The sequence below is a fragment of the Rhineura floridana genome, chromosome 9 (assembly GCF_030035675.1).
Source record: "Rhineura floridana isolate rRhiFlo1 chromosome 9, rRhiFlo1.hap2, whole genome shotgun sequence".
Lineage (NCBI taxonomy): Eukaryota > Metazoa > Chordata > Lepidosauria > Squamata > Rhineuridae > Rhineura > Rhineura floridana.
The window spans coordinates 46,251,817-46,271,523 of NC_084488.1; the positions used below are offsets into that span (position 1 = coordinate 46,251,817).

The 19,707-nt window shown below is 42.3% G+C and overlaps 1 protein-coding gene across 1 annotated transcript in view; it reads right to left on the bottom strand.

Moving 5' to 3' along the window:
* Window positions 1-17,971, bottom strand: part of NEIL3 (nei like DNA glycosylase 3) — a 31,575-nt gene extending 13,604 nt beyond the window's left edge. Inside the window, 8 exon segments of the mRNA XM_061584165.1 lie at window positions 5,010-5,170; window positions 6,265-6,339; window positions 6,474-6,479; window positions 7,640-7,847; window positions 8,833-8,919; window positions 8,921-8,962; window positions 11,683-11,801; window positions 17,807-17,971. Of these exon segments, the coding sequence (XP_061440149.1) occupies window positions 5,010-5,170; window positions 6,265-6,339; window positions 6,474-6,479; window positions 7,640-7,847; window positions 8,833-8,919; window positions 8,921-8,962; window positions 11,683-11,801; window positions 17,807-17,971 (863 nt within the window).
* Window positions 17,972-19,707: the final 1,736 nt, after the last annotated feature.

A 19,707-nucleotide genomic window follows, 5' to 3' on the forward strand; every position in this document is an offset into this window, starting at 1 on the left:
AATCATGCAACATTATAAGGAAAAGGCAGCAGCTGGAGCATCAGGCTGGGGGCTTGCATGCATGGATTCCTCATCCAGCTAGAGAAGCATGCACAAATGGACCTTAACAAGATTGGGCATCTTGCAACTCAGTTCATGCTCATCACATTACTGGTCATCCTGTATTCACAGCCGGAGAAGCGTGGGTTGTGATGAAAGCTGGATACACCACATAGCATGGATCCACTCAACCCACATGCGTCAGTTTTCTCATGTAAATGACAGTTCTGTTTCAGTATGCTTCTGAATACCAAGCTGCTGGGAACAAGAGCGACAGAGGGCTATTGCCCTCTTAGCCTCCTTGTGGGTTTCCAAGGGGCATCTGGTTGACCACTGTGAGAAACGGAATGCTGAACTAGACAAGCCTTTGGTCTAACCTAGCAGGGTTCTTCTTATGTTCTTAAAAAGATCCTTTGTGAAAATCCCTTCCAATTTGGCTAGAAGATAGCAGATTCTTTTATTATTTCTGAAGCATGGAGAAAATACTCTCACTAAAAGCTTGCTCCCTGGTGCTGTCAGTAGATATCCTCCATCCACAGCTTAACAAGCTGAAACCCTGCTGCCTGCATCATTTTGCATGAGAGAAATAAGAAGAATAAAATTCACTAACAGGCACACACACAAAAAACCCTTGCAGTTTAAGAACATACTGATAGCCAACAGATATTTCTATCAAACTTTAAAAAACAGGGAAGTTGGGCAGCTATAGTGAATACACCAGGGGAGCAGGAGACCTGACTCCTCTCTGAGATATCTTTTTATTCTACAGCAGGCACTTGTAGCCTCCCACCCAAAGTTAAACCAAAGCTGTCCCTGGCCACATCCACACCAGACCTTTATTTCATTTTAGACATTTATGGCTTCTCCCAAAGAATCCTGGGAAGTGTAGTTTGTGAAGGGTGCTGAGAGTTGCTAGGAGACGCCCTATTCCCCTCACAGAGCTACAATCACCAGAAGAGGGGCTGACTCTTAAACCACTCTGGCCACTGGAGCTCTGTCAGGGGAACAGGAGTCTCCTAACAACTTTCAGCACCTTTCACAAACTATACTTCCCAGGATTCTTTGGGGGAAGCCATGACTGTTAAAAGTGAATAAATGTCTGGTATGGGTGTGGCTACCTGATTAACCAAGCCAAACAGCTATGAGGCTGACTTTTAGAACACTGACAGTTGGTTCATACTGAGCATGCCGTGGCTTATCATTGACTCCAATGTTAAATTTCTTAAATTAAAGATCAGCTAGACCTTTTTTAACTTTTAAACTGCAGAAGATGAAGGTCAGAGTATTGGGAAAGGTCAGTGATAGGATTACAGGTACTCTGTGAACATGGGTGATTTTTATTTATTTATTATTATTTTATTTATTGCATTTTTATACTGCCCCATAGCCGAGGCTCTCTGGGTGGTTTACAACTATTAAAAACATTAAAAACAAATATACAATTAAAAAAAAAATTAAAAAGCAATTCTAAAATGCCTGGGAGAAGAGGAAAGTCTTGACCTGGCGCCAAAAAGATAACAGTGTTGGCGCCAGGTGCACCTCGTTAATAGTATCATTCCATAATTGGGGGGCCACCACTGAGAAGGCCCTCTCCCCTGTTGCCAGACTTCCAGCTTTCCTTGGGGGAGGCACCTAGAGGATAGCCTTGGATGTTGACCATAGTGTAGGGGTGGGTTCATGGCGGGAAAGGCGTTCCATCAAGTATTGTGGTCCTAAGCCATGTAAGACTTTATAGGTTAAAACCAGCACTTTGAATTGAGCTCGGAAACATACAGGCAGCCAATGCAAGCAGGCCAGAATCAGTTTTATATGTTCAAACTGTCTGGTCCCTGTTACCAATCTGGCCGCTGCATTTTGCACAAGCTGCAGTTTCTGAACCGTCTTCAAAGGCAGCCCCACATAGAGTGCATTGCAGTAATCTAACATGGAGGTTACCAAAGCATGGACAACTGAAGCCAGGTTATCCCTGTCCAGATAGGGACGTAGTTGGGCCACCAACCGAAGTTGGTAGAAGGCACTCCGTGCCACCGAGGCTATCTGAGCCTCAAGTGACAGAGATGGTTCTAGGAGAACCCCCAAGCTATGAATCTGCTCCTTCAGGGGGAGTGCAACCCCATCCGGGACAAGTTGGACATCCACCATCCGGTCAGAAGAACCACCCACTAGCAGCATCTCAGTCTTGTCTGGATTGAGCCTCAGTTTATTAGCCCTCATCCAGTCCATTGTCACAGCCAGGCACTGGTTCAGCACATTGACAGCCTCACCTGAAGAAGATGAAAAGGAGAAATAGAGCTGCGTGTCATCAGCATACTGATGGCAATGCACTTCAAAGCTCTAGATGACCGCACCCAAAGGTTTCATCTAGATGTTGAACAGCATGGGGGACAGAAATGACCCCTGCAGAACCCCATACTGAAGAATCCAGGGTGCTGAGCAATGTTCCCCAAGCACCACCTTCTGGAGCCGACCCGCCAAGTAGGAGTGGAACCACCGCCATGCAGTACCTCCCACTCCCAACTCAGCCAGTCTTCCCAGAAGGATACCATGGTCGATGGTATTGAAAGCTGCTGAGAGATCAAGGAGAATCAACAGAGTTACACTCCCCCTGTCTCTCCCCCAACAGAGGCTATCATACAGGGCGACCAAGGCTGTTTCTGTGCCAAAACCAGGCCTGCAACCCGACTGAAATTGATCCAGATAATTGGTCTCATCCAAGAGTGTCTGGAGCTGGCCTGCTACCACTCGTTCAAGGACCTTGCCCAGTAATGGAACATTTGCTACCGGCCTATAGTTGTTAAGATTTTCTGGCTCCAGGAAGGGTCTCATCAGGAGTGGTCTCACTATCGCCTCTTTCAGGTGGCCAGGGACCACCCACTATCGCAGAGAGGCATTAATCACTTCCCTGCCCCAGCCGGCTGTTCCATCCCTGCTAGCTTTAATTAGCCAAGAAGGGCAAGGATCCAGCACAGAAATGGTTGCACGAACCTGTCCAAGCACCTTGTCAATGTCCTCAAGCTGCACCAACTGAAACTCATCCAAGAAATCGGGACAAGGCTGTGCTCTGGATATCCCGCTTGATTCACCTGCTATAACACTGGAGTCTAAGTCCTGGCAAATGCTAAATATTTTATCCTGGAAGTGCCTAGCAAATTCATTACAGTGGGCCTCAGATGGTTCTACCATGTCCTTGGGGCCAGAGTGTAATAGCCCCCGGACAATTTTGAAGAGCTCCACTGTGATGATTTGATAGTGGCAGCAAAATATTGGTTTTTTGCTGCCCTCACTGCCCCTAAGTACAGCTTACCATAGGCACTTACCAGTGTGTAATTGCATCCACCAGGAGTTCGTCTCTATCTGCACTCAAGCCATCTCCTATGTTGTTTCATCGCTCTCAGCTCTGGGGTATACCATGGAGCCGTACGAGCTCTACACAAGAGAAGGTGCTCAGGAGCAATCATGTCAACCACCTGGGTCATTTCTGTATTCCACAGTTCAACCAGGGTTTCGACAGGAGCGCCAGCCTTATCAGCCGGAAAACTCCCCAGAGCCCTTTGGAAACCATCCGGATCCATTAGTCTCTGGGGGCGGACCAACTTAATAGGTCCCCCACCCTCGCAGAGGGGAAAGGCCACTGTAAGTCTAAACTTCAGCAAGCAGTGATCTGTCCATGACAGAGGGACTGATGTAAGGCCTCCCCACATTCAGATCACCATCTCCATGTCCAGTTGCAAAAAACAAGTCTACCCTGCCACATGTGTTGGGCCAATGGCATATTGGGACAGTCACATGGTTATCATGGAAACCATGAAATCCAGAGCCACCCCGGATAAGGTGGCCTCGGCATGGATGTTGACATCCCCCATTAAGTTCAACAAATTGTGAGACCACTGAAAGAAAAAAATCCAACAGGGGTCTGCATTTTCTCTCTCTTGTTTTACACTTTGAACTCTCGATTCTCTCTGAGTGTTCTGTGTATCACCATGAAACCATAGAGGGTTGTTAAACAAGCGTTTCTGAGTACAGGACTAAATGTTTTGTAAGGTTTTGTTTTGAAATGAGCTTATGGGAAGCAGCAGAATGGCATGGGGGTATTTTCAGTTTAACATTGTGGAATGCAAAATATCCATGCTGGCCATAGCATACAGCCACTCTTGTGGATGTATAATAAGATATCTGTGTGACTCCAGTAGCAAATGTGTTCCTCAACCCTACTATTTTAGCATCAGGGAATACTACCCTAATAATAACCACTATCCAAATGAGAGAAAGATGAGATAAAAATGTTTAAAGCAAGACAAATAAAAGTAGGTGGCGTATTTAGAGCATATTCCTATGCATGTTTACTTCAAAGTAGTCCTGCTGTGTTCACTGGGACCTGGTTACTAGTAAGTGTGTTTAGAATTGCAGCCTTACATTGCAATCCCATGCATGCTTACTAAGAAATAAGTCCCCCTCCCTGGGAAGTGGCTTTAGAATTGCAGCCTTACAGTCGTATTCAACTAAGTCCTACTCAGACTGAAATTAACAAACCTACATTAGTCATGTGCACATACTTCAATGTGTCTACTACTCTTCAGTGGGGCTACTGAACTAGCATTGAATACCACCCTTTATCATTAAATGCAGGAAATGTTCATAGTAACAGTAAGTTCTGCTGCTGCATTGGAAAGGTACAAAACTCCCTTACTGTGCAATCCTATGAATATCTACTCAGCCCCATTGAGTTCAATAGGATTTACTCCCAGGATAAGCATATAGAACTGCAGGCTTAATTCAGCTGGCTGGGCTTTGGGCAGGGGTAGCCTGGAGAGAGGAGGAAAGAAAGCAGAAAAATACAGAATGTCTTTTAAAAAAAAAAAAGTTGGATTTTGACAATGTGCAAGTAGAAGGACTATTGTCACTTCTAAAATAATCCCTTCTCAGAATATTAAGATAATGTGGGAGATGTTTTATAAAAGTAAACAACCTACCCAGGATCCACAAGCTGAGGTTTGTCCTTTTGACACAGAGGGCAGAAGTATGTCATTCTGTTATTCTCTCCTAAGTGGCACACAGTGATCTTTGTTCTGCATTGACCACAGTGCTTGCACACTCTGTAATGTTTATATAATGCTGATCCCATTTTACGACACTAGAACAAAGAATTATTCATGTGATTCAGAAAGCCAGAGCACCAGCCCATTGTCAAACATTTTTATCCTTGTTTTTTTGGGAGCGGGGATAAAAAAAAGAAAAATTAAATACTACATATGTTCATGCTTTTGGCAGTTAAAGTCCCATGAACATGAGAAATTCCTGCTTCTCTAGAAATTACTTCTCTGCAGCCATCTCCCATTTATTGAATGGTCTCCCCAGGGAGGCCCACCTGGCACCAACCTTGTCATCATTTCGGCACCAGGCAAAGAATTGTTTTGTTTTCCCAGGCATTTGGACAGCACCAGTGATATTACTTTATATTGTTAAATCTGCTAATATGTTTTGTCATTTTATTATTGTTTTTGCTTGCTTGTAAATCACTTTGGGACTTTTTAGTTGGAAGCTATATACACATTTTATAAACCTATAAGCCTATATTCCTTATTTGCAGCAAAACAAAGATCATCAGCATTTTCCTAGTTTTCTGACATAGGTAAGCAAAACATCTAGCAGTGCACTCATCTTTTCAAAGCACTGTGCAATGGATAATGGGGTAGTTAGCAGTTCTCCAGTACACTGAAATCAATGTTGCTTAAGCACTTAATCTACTTAAAAGCCAATGAACCTGGACAGAAAAAATACATGATGTAGCACTCCAGGACTGAACCAGTTTATGTGATTGTGGTGGGGTAATCACACAGGAATACTCACATATCTTTAAAAAATAAAAATATTTCAAACAGAAAACTAGCATAGTAAAGACTAGAACTCTTCCTCTAGGAGTGCTAGTTTTCTATATCCAGATAATTTCTGACAGCTGGGACCATTAAATCATGTAATTGTCTATCTTGGCTCTCTAGTGGAGTGGCACAGTTCTTTCCTATTTTTTTCTGAATTGGCCCCAAGTCCTTTGGATTCTACAGATGATTTCCAATCAACCAGAGAGAAAAAGCCTCTTCAATCAATTGGTTGGGTGAAGCAATTTTATACTAATAATGTCAAAACATTTTTACTAACCGGAAACATGTTCAGCATTTACATTTTAATGCAGTTTTTGCAGATCTATTGAGAAAGTGCTTTCTTCCCTACCTCATAAAAGAGTAGTGTGAAATCCCGAGTCATTTTCACCAAGTGATGTACTTGCTCATCTGTTAACTGGCAAGCCTGGAATTCGGAGCATAGGTTTAAAAACGACAGGAATAATTATCCAAACAACAATGGATCATTGCTTTCTTACAGTGTACTTCAGACAAGGAAATGCTTATGACAAATAGCCCTATCTTAAAAATCCTATGCACACGAACCTGAGAGTAAGTCATATATAGGTAGACATATATAGGATTCCACTGTAAACATGACAGTCAGGCAGCACCATTAACCTTTGTCCCACTTGCCCAAAGCTTGGCAAAGTTACTTTTTTGAACTACAACTCCCATCAGCCCAATCCAGTGGCCATGCTGGCTGGGGCTGATGGGAGTTGTAGTTCAAAAAAATAACTTTGCCAAGCTCTGCGCTTGCCAACCAGTTAAAGGGCATCAGTGCCGAAATTTAAATCATCTTGGTTACAGTTGAACTGTGGCTGCTCCAGTGTCCCCTTTCCCACTTTTCTCTTCATATCAAATGCAAGGGGTGTTAAACGAAACTGATGGAACCCCCAGGCTGTTTAGAATTAAAATGTTCAACAAGAAATTCACACATAATTTATAATTTAATTTAAGCAAGACACTATGGTCAGGTTGTTACAAACTCGCCATCAGAAAAACTAGAAACCCACAAAACATGCAAGATTTATGTCATATGGCAATGAGAAGAATTTCACGTTACTTTTAAGGCACCAAAAGATATTCACCATGGAATAGTTTTATTGCCATACAGCATTTTAAAAAAAGAAGACTCTTGAACACTTTGTGAGTTTCCAGTACTTTTAAATTGTCCGTTTTAACTTATTGACTACAACACAGAAAAATCAGCCTGAATGGATTACTTACCGAGACCTCTAATTTACTTTATGAAGAAGGAAGTGGACTGCCTTCAAGTTGATTCCAACCTACGGCGACCCTTTGAATAGGGTTTTCATGGTAAGAGGCATTCAGAGAGGGTTTACCATTGCCTCCCTCTGAGGCAGAGAGGCAGTGACTGGCCCAAGGTCACCCAGTGAGCTTCATGGCTGTGTGGAGATTCGAACCCTGGTCTCCCAGGTCATAGTCCAACACCTTAACCACTACACCAGACTGGCTCTCTAGTTTACTTTATACAGGAATGCAATTTTGGTCACTGCATACCAAATAATTTTTGTTAGACAATTATTTTGAGGATCTATTTTTTGAAACTATTATGGCCAGGTTCTTAAAATTCCATTACCATTATGAAAATGGGACAGATTTACATGCATTTTCTTAAACACTAGTTTTGCAATTCAAACATTCGGGTGGGAAGAAGCTAGAAATATTTCATATATTTTAACAGCAGGATGGAGACTACTGTCAAAAAGTACTTCATTCTTTATTATATTTCCCACTCCAGGTAGGACTGCCTGATCGAGCAAAACATCACATAACATATGGCCCTTTTGCTTTTTAATTTCACTTTCTGCTCTTAAAAAGCTAAATTTTGGACAGCAAACATCCAAGTCTTCTAACATTCTAATTTTCTGTTCACTTTCAGCAATGTTCCTGCAAGGTGAAGGAAAAAAGAACTATTGTAACCTAAGAATAGGTTAGTAATGCATCATGCAATGAAGACATTTAAGTAGTATTTGTTTTGGTAAGTAGTATCAAAAAGAACAAACCCCCCAAAGCCAGATTGGGCTTAGCAGAAAACAACCCACAGCCCTAAACAAGTAACCCTTGTTTTAGTGGCTCAGTTTTGATTTAAAAAATGTAAATGTACTGCCTTCAAGTCGATTCCGACATATGGCGACCTATAGGGTTTTCATGAGGCTGAGAGGCAGTGACTGGCCCAAGGTCACCCAGTGAGCTTCATGGCTATGTGGGGATTTGAACCATAGTCCAACACCTTAACCACTACACCATAGCCACAATTTAAATTATGTCGGAACCCTAAACTGGCTAAAGTTAACTATGGTCTATTGAACAAAACCAGCTTAGTTTGCCAAAGGTTAAAATTGGCTTGCTTAAGTAAACTTGGGGGTGGGGAACCTTTTCCAATCAGTAGATCGGATCCTGACTTCCCGCACCCCTTACAGACCACTTGGACAAATAAAAACAATGTCTGGGGGACCAAAGGATCCCTATTCCTATACTTAAAGTGGAGGGATCTGCTGCCTGATTGATAAGGGCACATTTTCAGTCAACTTTTTTTAAATGAATGAATTGATTCAACACTGCAGTCCTAGTATACACATACTTTTATTTATGAGTGAAGACTGCAAGTATGGAACAAGGGAGCAACTACTCTCCATTAAATACGAGGTACAAGTTTATGATTTTATGTACATAACACTGGGATTTTGCAAACCTCTTTCCATCCCCCACACCACCCCGTGGTTTTTAAAGTAAATAAACTGAACTACTTGAATTTAAGCATGCTTCCGCTTGATTTAAGCCACCTTACATTGTTTCTGGATTGGAGCCAGAATATTTTCCCCTTCTGGAATACTGGTAAAAACATCTCACAGGGAAACATATGTTACTTTACCTAAGCTCTACAGGTGCATCATAGAAACAAATCAAATCAGCAGTAAGTTGTATTTCCAGGACTGCCAATGCTCCACTTCTGTTTTGCATCTAAATTTATACGCAAAGAACCATTCATGCCAAAGTGGATCCTAAAAGAGAAAGACATTTCTGGAAACATATATTAAAAAAAGCACAGTTCAGAACATCACTATTTCTGACTTAGCAGCTACTCTGCCTCAGGGTAGGTATATAAAGATGTCTGTCATTGGCAATAGCAGCATAATGTTACTTTTACATCTAAATAAATGTTGTTTTTTAGAGTTTCTCATTCCTTTTATTTATTACATTTACGTCTAACCTTTCCTCCAAGGAGTGTAACATTGCATACACGGTTATTCCTCTCCCTACTTCATCCTTACAACAATCCTGTGGGGTAGGTTAGGCTGAGAGGCAGTGACTAATTCATGGTTACCCAGTGAGCTTCACGGCTGAGAGGAGATTTGAACCCTAATCCAATATTCTAGCTACTACACAGCACTGGCTACCTTAGGCTACATCTGCCCCATAAATTTAAAACACTATTATACCACATTAACAGTCATGGCTTCCCCCCAAGAAACTTGGAAACTGTAGTTTGTTAAGGGTGCTGACAGTTGTTAGGAGACTCCTATTTCCCTCACAGAGCTACAATTCCCTGGGTTGCCTGGGAATAAGGATTGATAGTTAAACTACTGCAGAATGGTTAAATAATAATAAATCAGCAGAACAATGGATGAATCCTAATCAATGAGATCTCAAAAGTTCGAAAATGTGTCCTGCAACTGCAATAATATTTAGATCAAGCAATATTTTAAGCCACTTCTACCCTCTTGGTAATGTTTTGTCTGACTCCCTCAAGGGCTATGCTCGTGTCTGAGGTCATGTCTGTGTCCCCCTGCTGAGGTCATCAGCGGATAAGTTATATATTTTTGCCTCATCACATTCATCTTCATGTAAGCCCTGATCTGGTGATGAAAGCTTTTTGCCTCACTGTGTGCACAAGCAGCTTTTGTTACGCAGTGTACTCCCTTACAAGCAAGCCCTTGTCAACTAGACTCCCCTCTTCTCTGGAGGCCTAGACATAAATGCGACTGTCTGTATCCAATCAATTATCTTTATTCTAACTTTTCTTAACATAATCCTTATGTGTCTATATCACCGACTGCTGAATTGTCCAATAAAATCCTAGGCAAGATTTCAAAGGGAAAAACTTCTACCCACATTGTCTTAAACCCTGAGGTCCTTCTGGGAGGAAGGGCAGGATATAAATCAAATAATAAATAAAATAAAATAAAATAGTTCATGCCAACTCATGTCAAGTGATGGTCACCAACTTGGATGACTTTAAAAGAGCATTAGACAAATTCATGGAAAATAAGACTATCAATGGATGCTAGCCACAACGGCTATGTTCTACCTCCACTATCAGAGACAGAATGCCTCTGAATACCAGCTGCTGGGATTGCAAGTGGGGAGAGCGCTCTTATACTCAGGCCCCATTTGTGAGCTTCCCATATGCATCTGGTTGGCCTGGTGAGAACAGAATACTGGACTAGATGGGCCTTTGGTTTGATCCAGCAAGACTTTCCTTATGTTCTCCTATCAATGGTCATCAAGTTTGCAGCTGGTATAAGAACATTTTCAATGGCCTGGTGACACATCACATTAAGCCAAACCATGATTCAGTATTGTGACACTGAATTCTACTTGTCTGAATTAATAACATATTTTGTTTAATTAGCTTTCTTTGCATGGTTAAAGTAAAAAGAAAATTAGGCCTGTTTTGAATTCATAGTAGAAATGAACTGGGAATCACCTTGTTTGTGTTAAAATGCTGACAGCTAATTTACTTGTGTGTGTGGAAAGAGAAATGCTAATTTGCTGAATTGAAGAATCATTGTTTGTTTAAAGCTGTGTCTGCAAAATAGATAACTGTGTTGTTCTCACAGGCTTTTAGTTGCAAATGCACCTGTGCCCAGACTATGTTGCAAACTATGTTGCAGAGATACAAGGTCAATGTGAACATAACAAGTGTGAAAAACAATCTCCTAATATGGTTACCAGGAGGAAATGGCCATGGATTAATGATGTAGTTATGATGTAGATATGATGAGATTGATGCATGCATAATTAGTAGAATAAAGCTTATAAAAAGGCCAACCCAGCAGAGTCTGTCAGAACTGGCTTGGCCCTTCTCCACGTGCACGTGTTAGAAATAAATATACTCTATCCTCCATCTTGTTTCGTTCGTTCTTGAACTCTATTGGGTGAGTATTGGGAGCGGATCCAAGCTACCAGGATCCCTAAAAGGGACTGGGGCGTATTGTTTATAACAGTATGACCACATGAGCATGTGGATACTGGGACAGGAGACTGCTGCTGCTTTGATTCTTCTCAGTGATTCTGTTGCAGTGCTGAGCTGAGCTAAGCCATGTCATGTCATTTGAATGCAGGATCATGGTGGTTAGTAATGGCTTTCTCCAGACTAACCACCAGCTGTAACCAAGTTTTGTCCTCTAGTTTATGACTCACAGTTTGTCTGGGAGAGCTAATGACACGCTGAGATGAAACATGGCTTAGCTAGCTCAGCAGCAGAATGACCAGGGTATGGAGGAACAAAGCAGCCAGGCCCAGATCTCCTCTCCCAGAGCCACACACCCAAGTGATCACACATGACTTAGTGTGCCATGATTTGGCACAGTGTGACATGCAAACCAGGCTAGTCTGTAAGGGTGGAGGGAACAAGAAACACCTTTTTTTATAACAGCTTTTCAACAAACTTAATAAATAATCCCTCAAAATTATACAAAATTATGTATCTATTACTTACCTCAAGGCTTTCTGTCCAAAATACATGAAAAGGTCCTTCCCCAGAGTTTCCACACCACTGAATACACACCCATTAAGCATACTCAAGAAGTCTTGACAAGGGACCTTATTCCCAGTCATCTGAGTGGTGTGAAAACAACAGAGTAAAAATAAGTAAAGGGAATTGCATGCCAAATGTAAATCTAAGAAGATATTACTAAACTCCTTCTAGAGAGATTTTAAAACATGGAAACAAAATAGGTACTCCAAAAAGAATCTGAGATACAATTTTGATTTGAAAAATACAAATGGCCGCTGGGGGTAAATCTTCCAATGTCTGCACAAAAGAAACAAACAAATTGCACTCTCTCTCTGCTCTGCTTTAGTCCTTGCCAGTTTGCCCTGGATTCTCCAGCTGAAAGACTCACGAAACCAAATGCCCAAATATTCATATGTGCCAACCTGACCAAGTCTATGGTCATCCAGGACCCTTCTATCAGTACAACGGAATTTAGGAAATTACTCAGGCAAAAAAGCTTGGAAGCCTACATGCTAAACACTCAACACAAATTCAATGACACTTAGCTATTTATCTGCCAAACTACTATAATATGCTGATGCTGTTTATGAAATATCTTCCCCTCTACATGTGCAATAGTAAATAATTTAAAAGGCCTAAGATTGCTGTTTTCTCAATTACTAATTTGTTTTTGAATTTTTAAATGTCTTTGTGAAATAAACATGTTGTGAACCGAAGGTCATGGTAAGGTCATTATTTCAGATATGGTGACAATTTGCTGCCGGATGCACGAAATCAGATGGTGAATGGGAGCAATTTTTGGCATCTTTGGATGCCATTTTCTATCAACACAACCAATGCAAATATCAGTTTTGAATAGTTTGATGTAGATCAATATAATATTTCAGGACTGGCTTACTATGAGTGCATCCAACAAGCCATGGGCCATCCTGGTCTCGTACTGGGAGGAAGGGCGGGATATAAATCAAATAATAAATTAATAAATAAATAAGACATCTTATTGATAATGGCATTATATTTTTCAGGATGTTTCTCTATACCAGCCCTGCATAACTGGTCAAGCCTAAGCTAGGCCACCAGCTACACATTGTGGCCTGCCAGATGTTTGGCAGTCACTTCATTTTTGCTGTCCCAGGCACACCACAACAGCAAGATGTTTATCCATCCCTTGGTGGACTGCAATACAAGAAACTCCTGCTTACAAGTAAAAACAGGATCATGGGAAGAGGGAGGATTGAAGCTTATTCTGCTAAACATGCGAACTAAGGAGCTCCTTAGTTTGGGGTGCACTATGCTGGCTGTAGCCTTGCACATGCCATGCCCTGCTGTGGTTGCAACATGACCATGGGGCTTGTTCTTCAAAGGAAGCGAGACTACGCCATCACTTGCAATCATTTGAGCGCAAATCTACCCACGGCATGGTGACTCATTCTACCATCTCCTAACTAGCGAAGATCATGTACAAGCAGGTGGTGCCTTTTCCAAGTCGACTATGTGCAAGCTGTTTGAAAAGTGCTTTCAAGAAATGACATTACTTTTGAAAGTATATTCTCTGGGGGGAAAGGTGCTACATCTGGTAAGAATCTGGTAAGCATTTGAAAATAGGAATTGTACTTGCAAGGCCAATTGCATTGTTTCTTATCATTTGGAAAGAAATCACAGGACATAAGAAGAGCCTACTGGATCAAGCCAATGGCCCCTCTAGTCCAGCATCCTGATCTCACAGTGGCCAACCAGATGCCTATGGGAAGCTCACTAGTAGGTGAGCACAAGAGCACTCTCCCCTCTGGTTTTCAGCAACTGGTATTCAGAAGCATACTGCCTCCAACCATGGAGGCAGAGCATAGCCATCATGGCTAGTAGCCACTAATAGCCTTATCCTCCATATCTTTGTCCAATCCTGTTTTAAAGCCATGTCTTGCATTCAAACACTAAAGTGGCACATTTAGCATGAATGAGGACCAAGTCTACACAAACAGCAAATCACATGATAAAAGTGTTCCTGGAATGTACAACTTCAGGCAGCAGACAGGTAAGAAGAACCTCCCTGCATGTAGAAAGTTAGAAAGATTATAACCCAGCCTTCCTCCAAACATGCTCATTTCCTATATGCACAGACTTGGGAGGAGCATTAAGTCATGTGATTCCACACACACACACACTGCAGTATGAAATAGCACAATTAAGTAATTTTGACGATTTTAGATTGTTGTATTTATTGTGAGCCACCTTGAGTGGGCTATGCCCAAAAAGGCAGCATATAAATAATTTTATTAATCAATCAAATCCAGGAAAAATTTTACTCCATGTTTTGCTGTTTGTGCAGATCAAACTGAAATTAAACCCAACACCAAGGCTCAGTGCAGCAGGGTTATTCTGCAGAATAAGAAAAACAACAACATTATAAGGAAAGGCAAAACAAGTTACATTGCACCAGCAAAATACAAGTTAACATCACTTGTAATTTTTTTAAAAAAAAACCTCTATGAATGTAGCAGCGCTGTCAAGATTTACTATTTTTGCCAAACATGACTTTGCATACAAACTGACAAGCCAAAACAGTGATCCCTCTGTGCATTTTCAAATTGGAATATTTAGTATATTTCCAATGAAAGACTACATAATCCAGTACTAGAGGACTTTTGAGGATGATGTTGCTTCTAATAAAATTTCCTTGCCTGCGCTTGAACAAAGACAGGGGGAAACTCCTCCATGCACCCACCCAACCAATCAGGAATAGAGCCGTGGATCTTCACAGCTCATTAACCGAAGCTGCTCATTTATATTCCAGCATCTTTTCCTCTATAAAGTTCCACAAGCCCCAACAGAGTAATTTTATGCTGGCAACACAAGTGATCAAAACTTGCAGAGAAATTGCATGCTGTGTACATGGAAAGCAAACAGGGGAGGCAGAAAGCTCTATTCCCTTGTCCTGGTTATTCATACCAACAGCATGCCTCATTAGTACATTTTTAAGCAAACAAACAAGCCCATCCACCCAGTAAAAATTTTTTTCCCTGTGAGCCAGTTTCAGTATGCAATCTTTCCCTGTACTATATTTTTTTTCCTAATGACAGTTACTCCATGGCAGATATTGTATAACAGGCTTCTTTATAATAATTAAAAAAAAAATTTTTTTTGCCATCTTTCTAATTAGGCAAAGTGACTTGAGGACACTTTCCTCATTATTTCTTACATGTGTTAGATGTTTGCCCGAGCTCTACCAACTCTTCAAATTAATCAGACTCGTTATGGTTGATTTATTATGTTAATGGCAAGAATATATTACAGATTGCTGGTTATTTCTTTTTAAGTGTTTTGTGCAAGAGAGAGAAAAAACACAAACAGCTGCCCGAAATCGCTGAAACAGTCAAAACTGATGATGACTGCGAATGAGACGATTGTGTTAGCTATACCAACCTCATGTCCATCAGTTGTGTCTTTTGCAATACTGAGATGGACCAAAGGAATGTTTACTGGGCAACTTTGCATATGCTTAAAGCGTTAGAAATAGGACCAATAGCCCTATTGGTGTAAATCTTTGCAGCAGCCTAAACAACATTTGAAGTGACCTGCCCAATACTGTATCACAATATCACAATATAGACTAACAAAACAGAATTAAGGCCCCACTGGGAGCATATGTGCCATGTATATGTCATTAGAAAAAACTCAATGGGAATTTGTAAAGATTTATACAGATATTCGTGTGCCACTTTTCTGCTTTACGGCTTGCAAAGCTGCTCACAACAATAACATTCGTAAACACATTACAGACAAAAATAGCCCTAAACTCCTATTAACGCAATCGTAAAGCAAACATTAAAGCCTTTTCTATAGTTTAAATGGGCTGTCTATAGAGGATGCTTTTGCAGGAGTAACTGAAGAAGTAACCCTAGCAGATCTCCTTAATCATGGGACACTGTGGCTTAAACATGAGGCAGTGTTTGTTGTTGCAATGACACGCACCCTAATTGCATGGAAGCTTGCATGAGAACAACCTCCTCTCTGCAGACATCTGTGCCAATGTGTGGATGTTCATGGGCCCGGCTAGTAGCTTTCCCAATATCAGAGGGCAGGACTAGCAGTCTGGCACCATCCATTACATGGAGCCCCCTTTGCACAGCTGACACATGAAAGGGACTTAAAGCAGCCTGGGCTGCAGATCCTGCTCATCACTAGCAGCTTCTTGTTGAAAAAATCAGTGTTGAAAAGGTAGAAAAGATTCACATTTCAGATGGTACGCTGCTTTGCCATTCTTCCCAACCATCTTTAAAAAGCTAAGTTTTAGTCAGGATTCAGCCACAAAGCCTATATTCGGTGCAGGGCCAGCATTAGGATAGACACTGTGGGACAATTACCAATGGCCCAGTGCCTCAGGAGGGGCCACTGGCACTGACCAGGTCCCTGAAAAGTATGGGCTGTTGGCCTGTTCCTTCCCATGCACTTCCATGCCACACAACTTCCCTTCCTACATGGTTATAATGAACAGTAACCTCTGACACCCCTCACTACCTGCCATCGAAATTTGGGAGTGCAACAGTAAGGAGCAGGTCTGCCACACTGGACACAGAATGCAAGTGAACAAGAAGTGGTGGCGGCTGTGGTGACTTCTGCCTACTCCTTTCTCTTTCTCATAGCATGGTAGAGCCAGCAGGACTCACTAAAGCAGCTGCTACCACTTCTAGCTTGCTTGCCTGTTCTCTCTGGGTAGCACACAGGCCAGAAGAGAAAAAGCTCCACCCGACTACTCACCCTCTCACACTGGGTAGACCCTGGGCCCAATCCCACACCACCGAAAGGGAGAGCAGAAGCCAGCCAGCCTATTGTTCATGTAGGGCAGCCACGTCACCTCAGTTTCTCCCCTGTGCTCTCTGGCTTTCAGCAGGTAGCACAACAGTGGGGCTTGTACTATCCAGAGACACCTCCAGAGAGGGAGGACAAGCAAGCAGAGACAAAGGCTGATCCTGGAACATGTACCCACAGCTTCCACTTCCACACTCACTCTGGAACATTTTGCTGGGCCCAATCCTCTGTACCGTGCAGCCCTAAGAAAGAGGATGAGCCAACAGACAGAGCATCACAGAGAGAGAGAGCGCAGGTGAGTGATCAGAAGCAGTATCAGTAACAGTTGCCTAATCCTTCCTGTCTTCCCCCCTAAAACATAGACTTTTTGCAGCAAGAAAATGACAGGAAAATGCACTAGAACCTGTGGGACAACATTTGCTCTCCGCAAACAAATCAGAATGAATGCTCGGTAAATATCTGACATCATCTAACCCATAAAATTCCAGCAAACCTTGTGGAAACAAATCAGGATGAATAAATAGGTGATCTGGAAACAGCCTAGCACTCCATTCAGTGGTGCTATTAGGGCAGGATTTTGGGACAGAGATCCAGGGCTCCACTCTCAGGCGAATGAGCAGGAGGGCTCCTCCCCCAATGCAACAGGGCTGGCTTGTAGTAAGTAAAGTAGCGCACAACACAATCTAAAGCAGGGGTGGGGAACCTGTGGACCTCCAGATTGATTATTATAAAATTTACATCCCACCCTTCCTCCTAGAAGGTGCCCAGGGTGGCACTAAAAACATCTCTAAAACAGTAAAAGCAAATCATCTTTAAAAAAAAAAAAACTTCACAAAATCATCTTAAAAACAATTCCAACACAGATGCAAACTGGAATAAGGTCTCAATTTAAAAGGCCTGCGGAAAGAGGAAGGTCTTCAACAGGTGCTGAAAAACTCTTTTGGCCTCCAATTCCCATCTGCCCTAGCCATGAGGGATGATGAGAGTTGTAGTCCAAAGCCATCTGGAGGGCCACAGTGCCCCATCCCTGTTCTAAAGAAAGGCCCCGCTTAGTGGCCTTACTCAGAGGCATCTGGCTGGCTGCTCTGAGCACAGGATGCTGGACTAGATGGGTCTTTGGCAGGATTCAGCAGGGCTCTTTTTTATGGCCCGATGGACCCTGTAAGATCACTGGTAACACTGCACCTCATCGGTTTTCCCTTTCCCTGTTGTCACCCCGGTGTGGTCACCATGGAGATGGTTTCTGTCCAAACTGCCTGCAGCCGCTACTAACCGCATCAGAAGAAGAGGTGGTGGCGACAGCGGCAGCAGCAGCAGCAGCAGCAGCAGAACCGCCTCCCGTCGTTGCAGGCCAGAATGGTGGTGACAGCAATGCGGTTTCCTGCATGCGTGTCACCACCTGCCCCCGGGCCACTCGGGCACGGATCATTTCCTTGTTCCGAGTGCAGCCGGGACCTTCGACCATCTTCGTCTACAGAAGAGCCCCACAGGCTCCAGACGACTGCAAGGGTTAGGGCACCGCATAGAATCCAAGACTTTGTTCAAATTTCCCGCCTGTATTGCTTTGCTTTGTGGCCTCCCTTCCAGCACTTCCACCTCCGTGATTTTCAGAGCTTGGAAAAGTTACTTTTTTGAACTACAACTCCCATCAGCCCAATCCAGTGGCCATGCTGGCTGGGGCTGATGGGAGTTGTAGTTCAAAAAAGTAACTTTTCCAAGCTCTGGATTTTTGCGTTTATGAGCTCGTCAGGTCAGGACTGGAAAGCTCTAGATCACTGGTTCGGCCGTCAATGCTGCGGTTGAGCGGAATCTAGCCCTAACAATGCAGTGTGCCTTCCCTACATCTCTGAAACCCAGATGCTCCTCCACATGCGGGATTAACGGCTGGGATTTTGGGGTTGTAGTCGTGAGTTTTGCAGTTCTGAGCTCCTTTTCCTCTCCCCGTGTTTTTCTTTCATCCTTACAAAAAAAAATGCCTATCTAGCTGGTAACATAGGAGTTGATACAAGGCTGGCATATCCCGCTTAAAGTAGCTTCACTTAAAGTAGCCTCGCTATAAAGTACATGCTCCATACTCCACCATACCCCGCTTAAAGTATGCGCGCTTCTCAATAACGGACACTTTATTGGCATGACGCCGCTGCCATCTAGTGGTGATTGCGTGCAGGACAAGTGAACATAATTGCTTCACTTTAAGTACATTTTCACTTAAAGTACACTCTCCGGTCCCATTGCATACGTTAAAGCGGGGTATGCCTGTACTGTATGCATAGGATCACGGTGTCTATTCCGAAAGCAGTGAGGCCTAGCCATTCAAGAATCAGAGGCAATGATGCACTAAGTACAGGGCCACACAGAAATAATATTAAGTCTGAAACTAAATGCCATTGTTGCAAGGCTTGTCTGCCATAACCTGACAGAAATAAATTTTTCCTATGCACGTGCTACAGCATAATACTATACACATATCTTGATAAGTAACTCCCACTAAGTTCAAGGGGACTAGTAATAATAATAAGATACACATATTTTAGAACGCACTCAATTTTTCTGACTAAATTGTTTTAACTGATTTTAATATTGTATTTTTATATTGTTGTAACTTGCCCAGGGGCCTTACAGTGGGATGGGTAAGAAATTCAATAAATAAATAATGTCCATAGAATATATCCTGCAAATGCATAGGTCTGTATCAATGAATCAATTGATTTGCATGCAGTTATGTTCAAATACACTTTATCAGACTGATTATGCAATCACTACCAGATTTAACAGTAACAACATTGGTTGATGGATTAACATAGGGCAGAGGCAAAGGACCAGTTATCTCCCATCTCTGTTGCTCCTTTACACTTATAGCTGTAATGTTGCTCTTTGTAGATGGGAAGAGTAAGAGTGGACATTTATGCCTTTGTGGTTCTTCCCTGAAATCTTTTTTTATTTTTAAACTATATTGGTGAGTAGTGGGCTAAACAAGCTAGATTTTGTTTCCTGGATGCCAGTTACCTACTACTGGTGAAAACAAAAGGATTCCATCCTCTCTAGTTTTCTGTGGCCATTCCAGCCGCCCTGTCTTGTCTTGTTTTAAATTTCACACTGCCATGAAAATCTATGGCCTTATTTGGCTGTCACTTCAATGTCCCATGAGTCAAAGAAAGAGTATTCTAAATTGGTGCAATTTCTGTATGGTATACAAGTCTT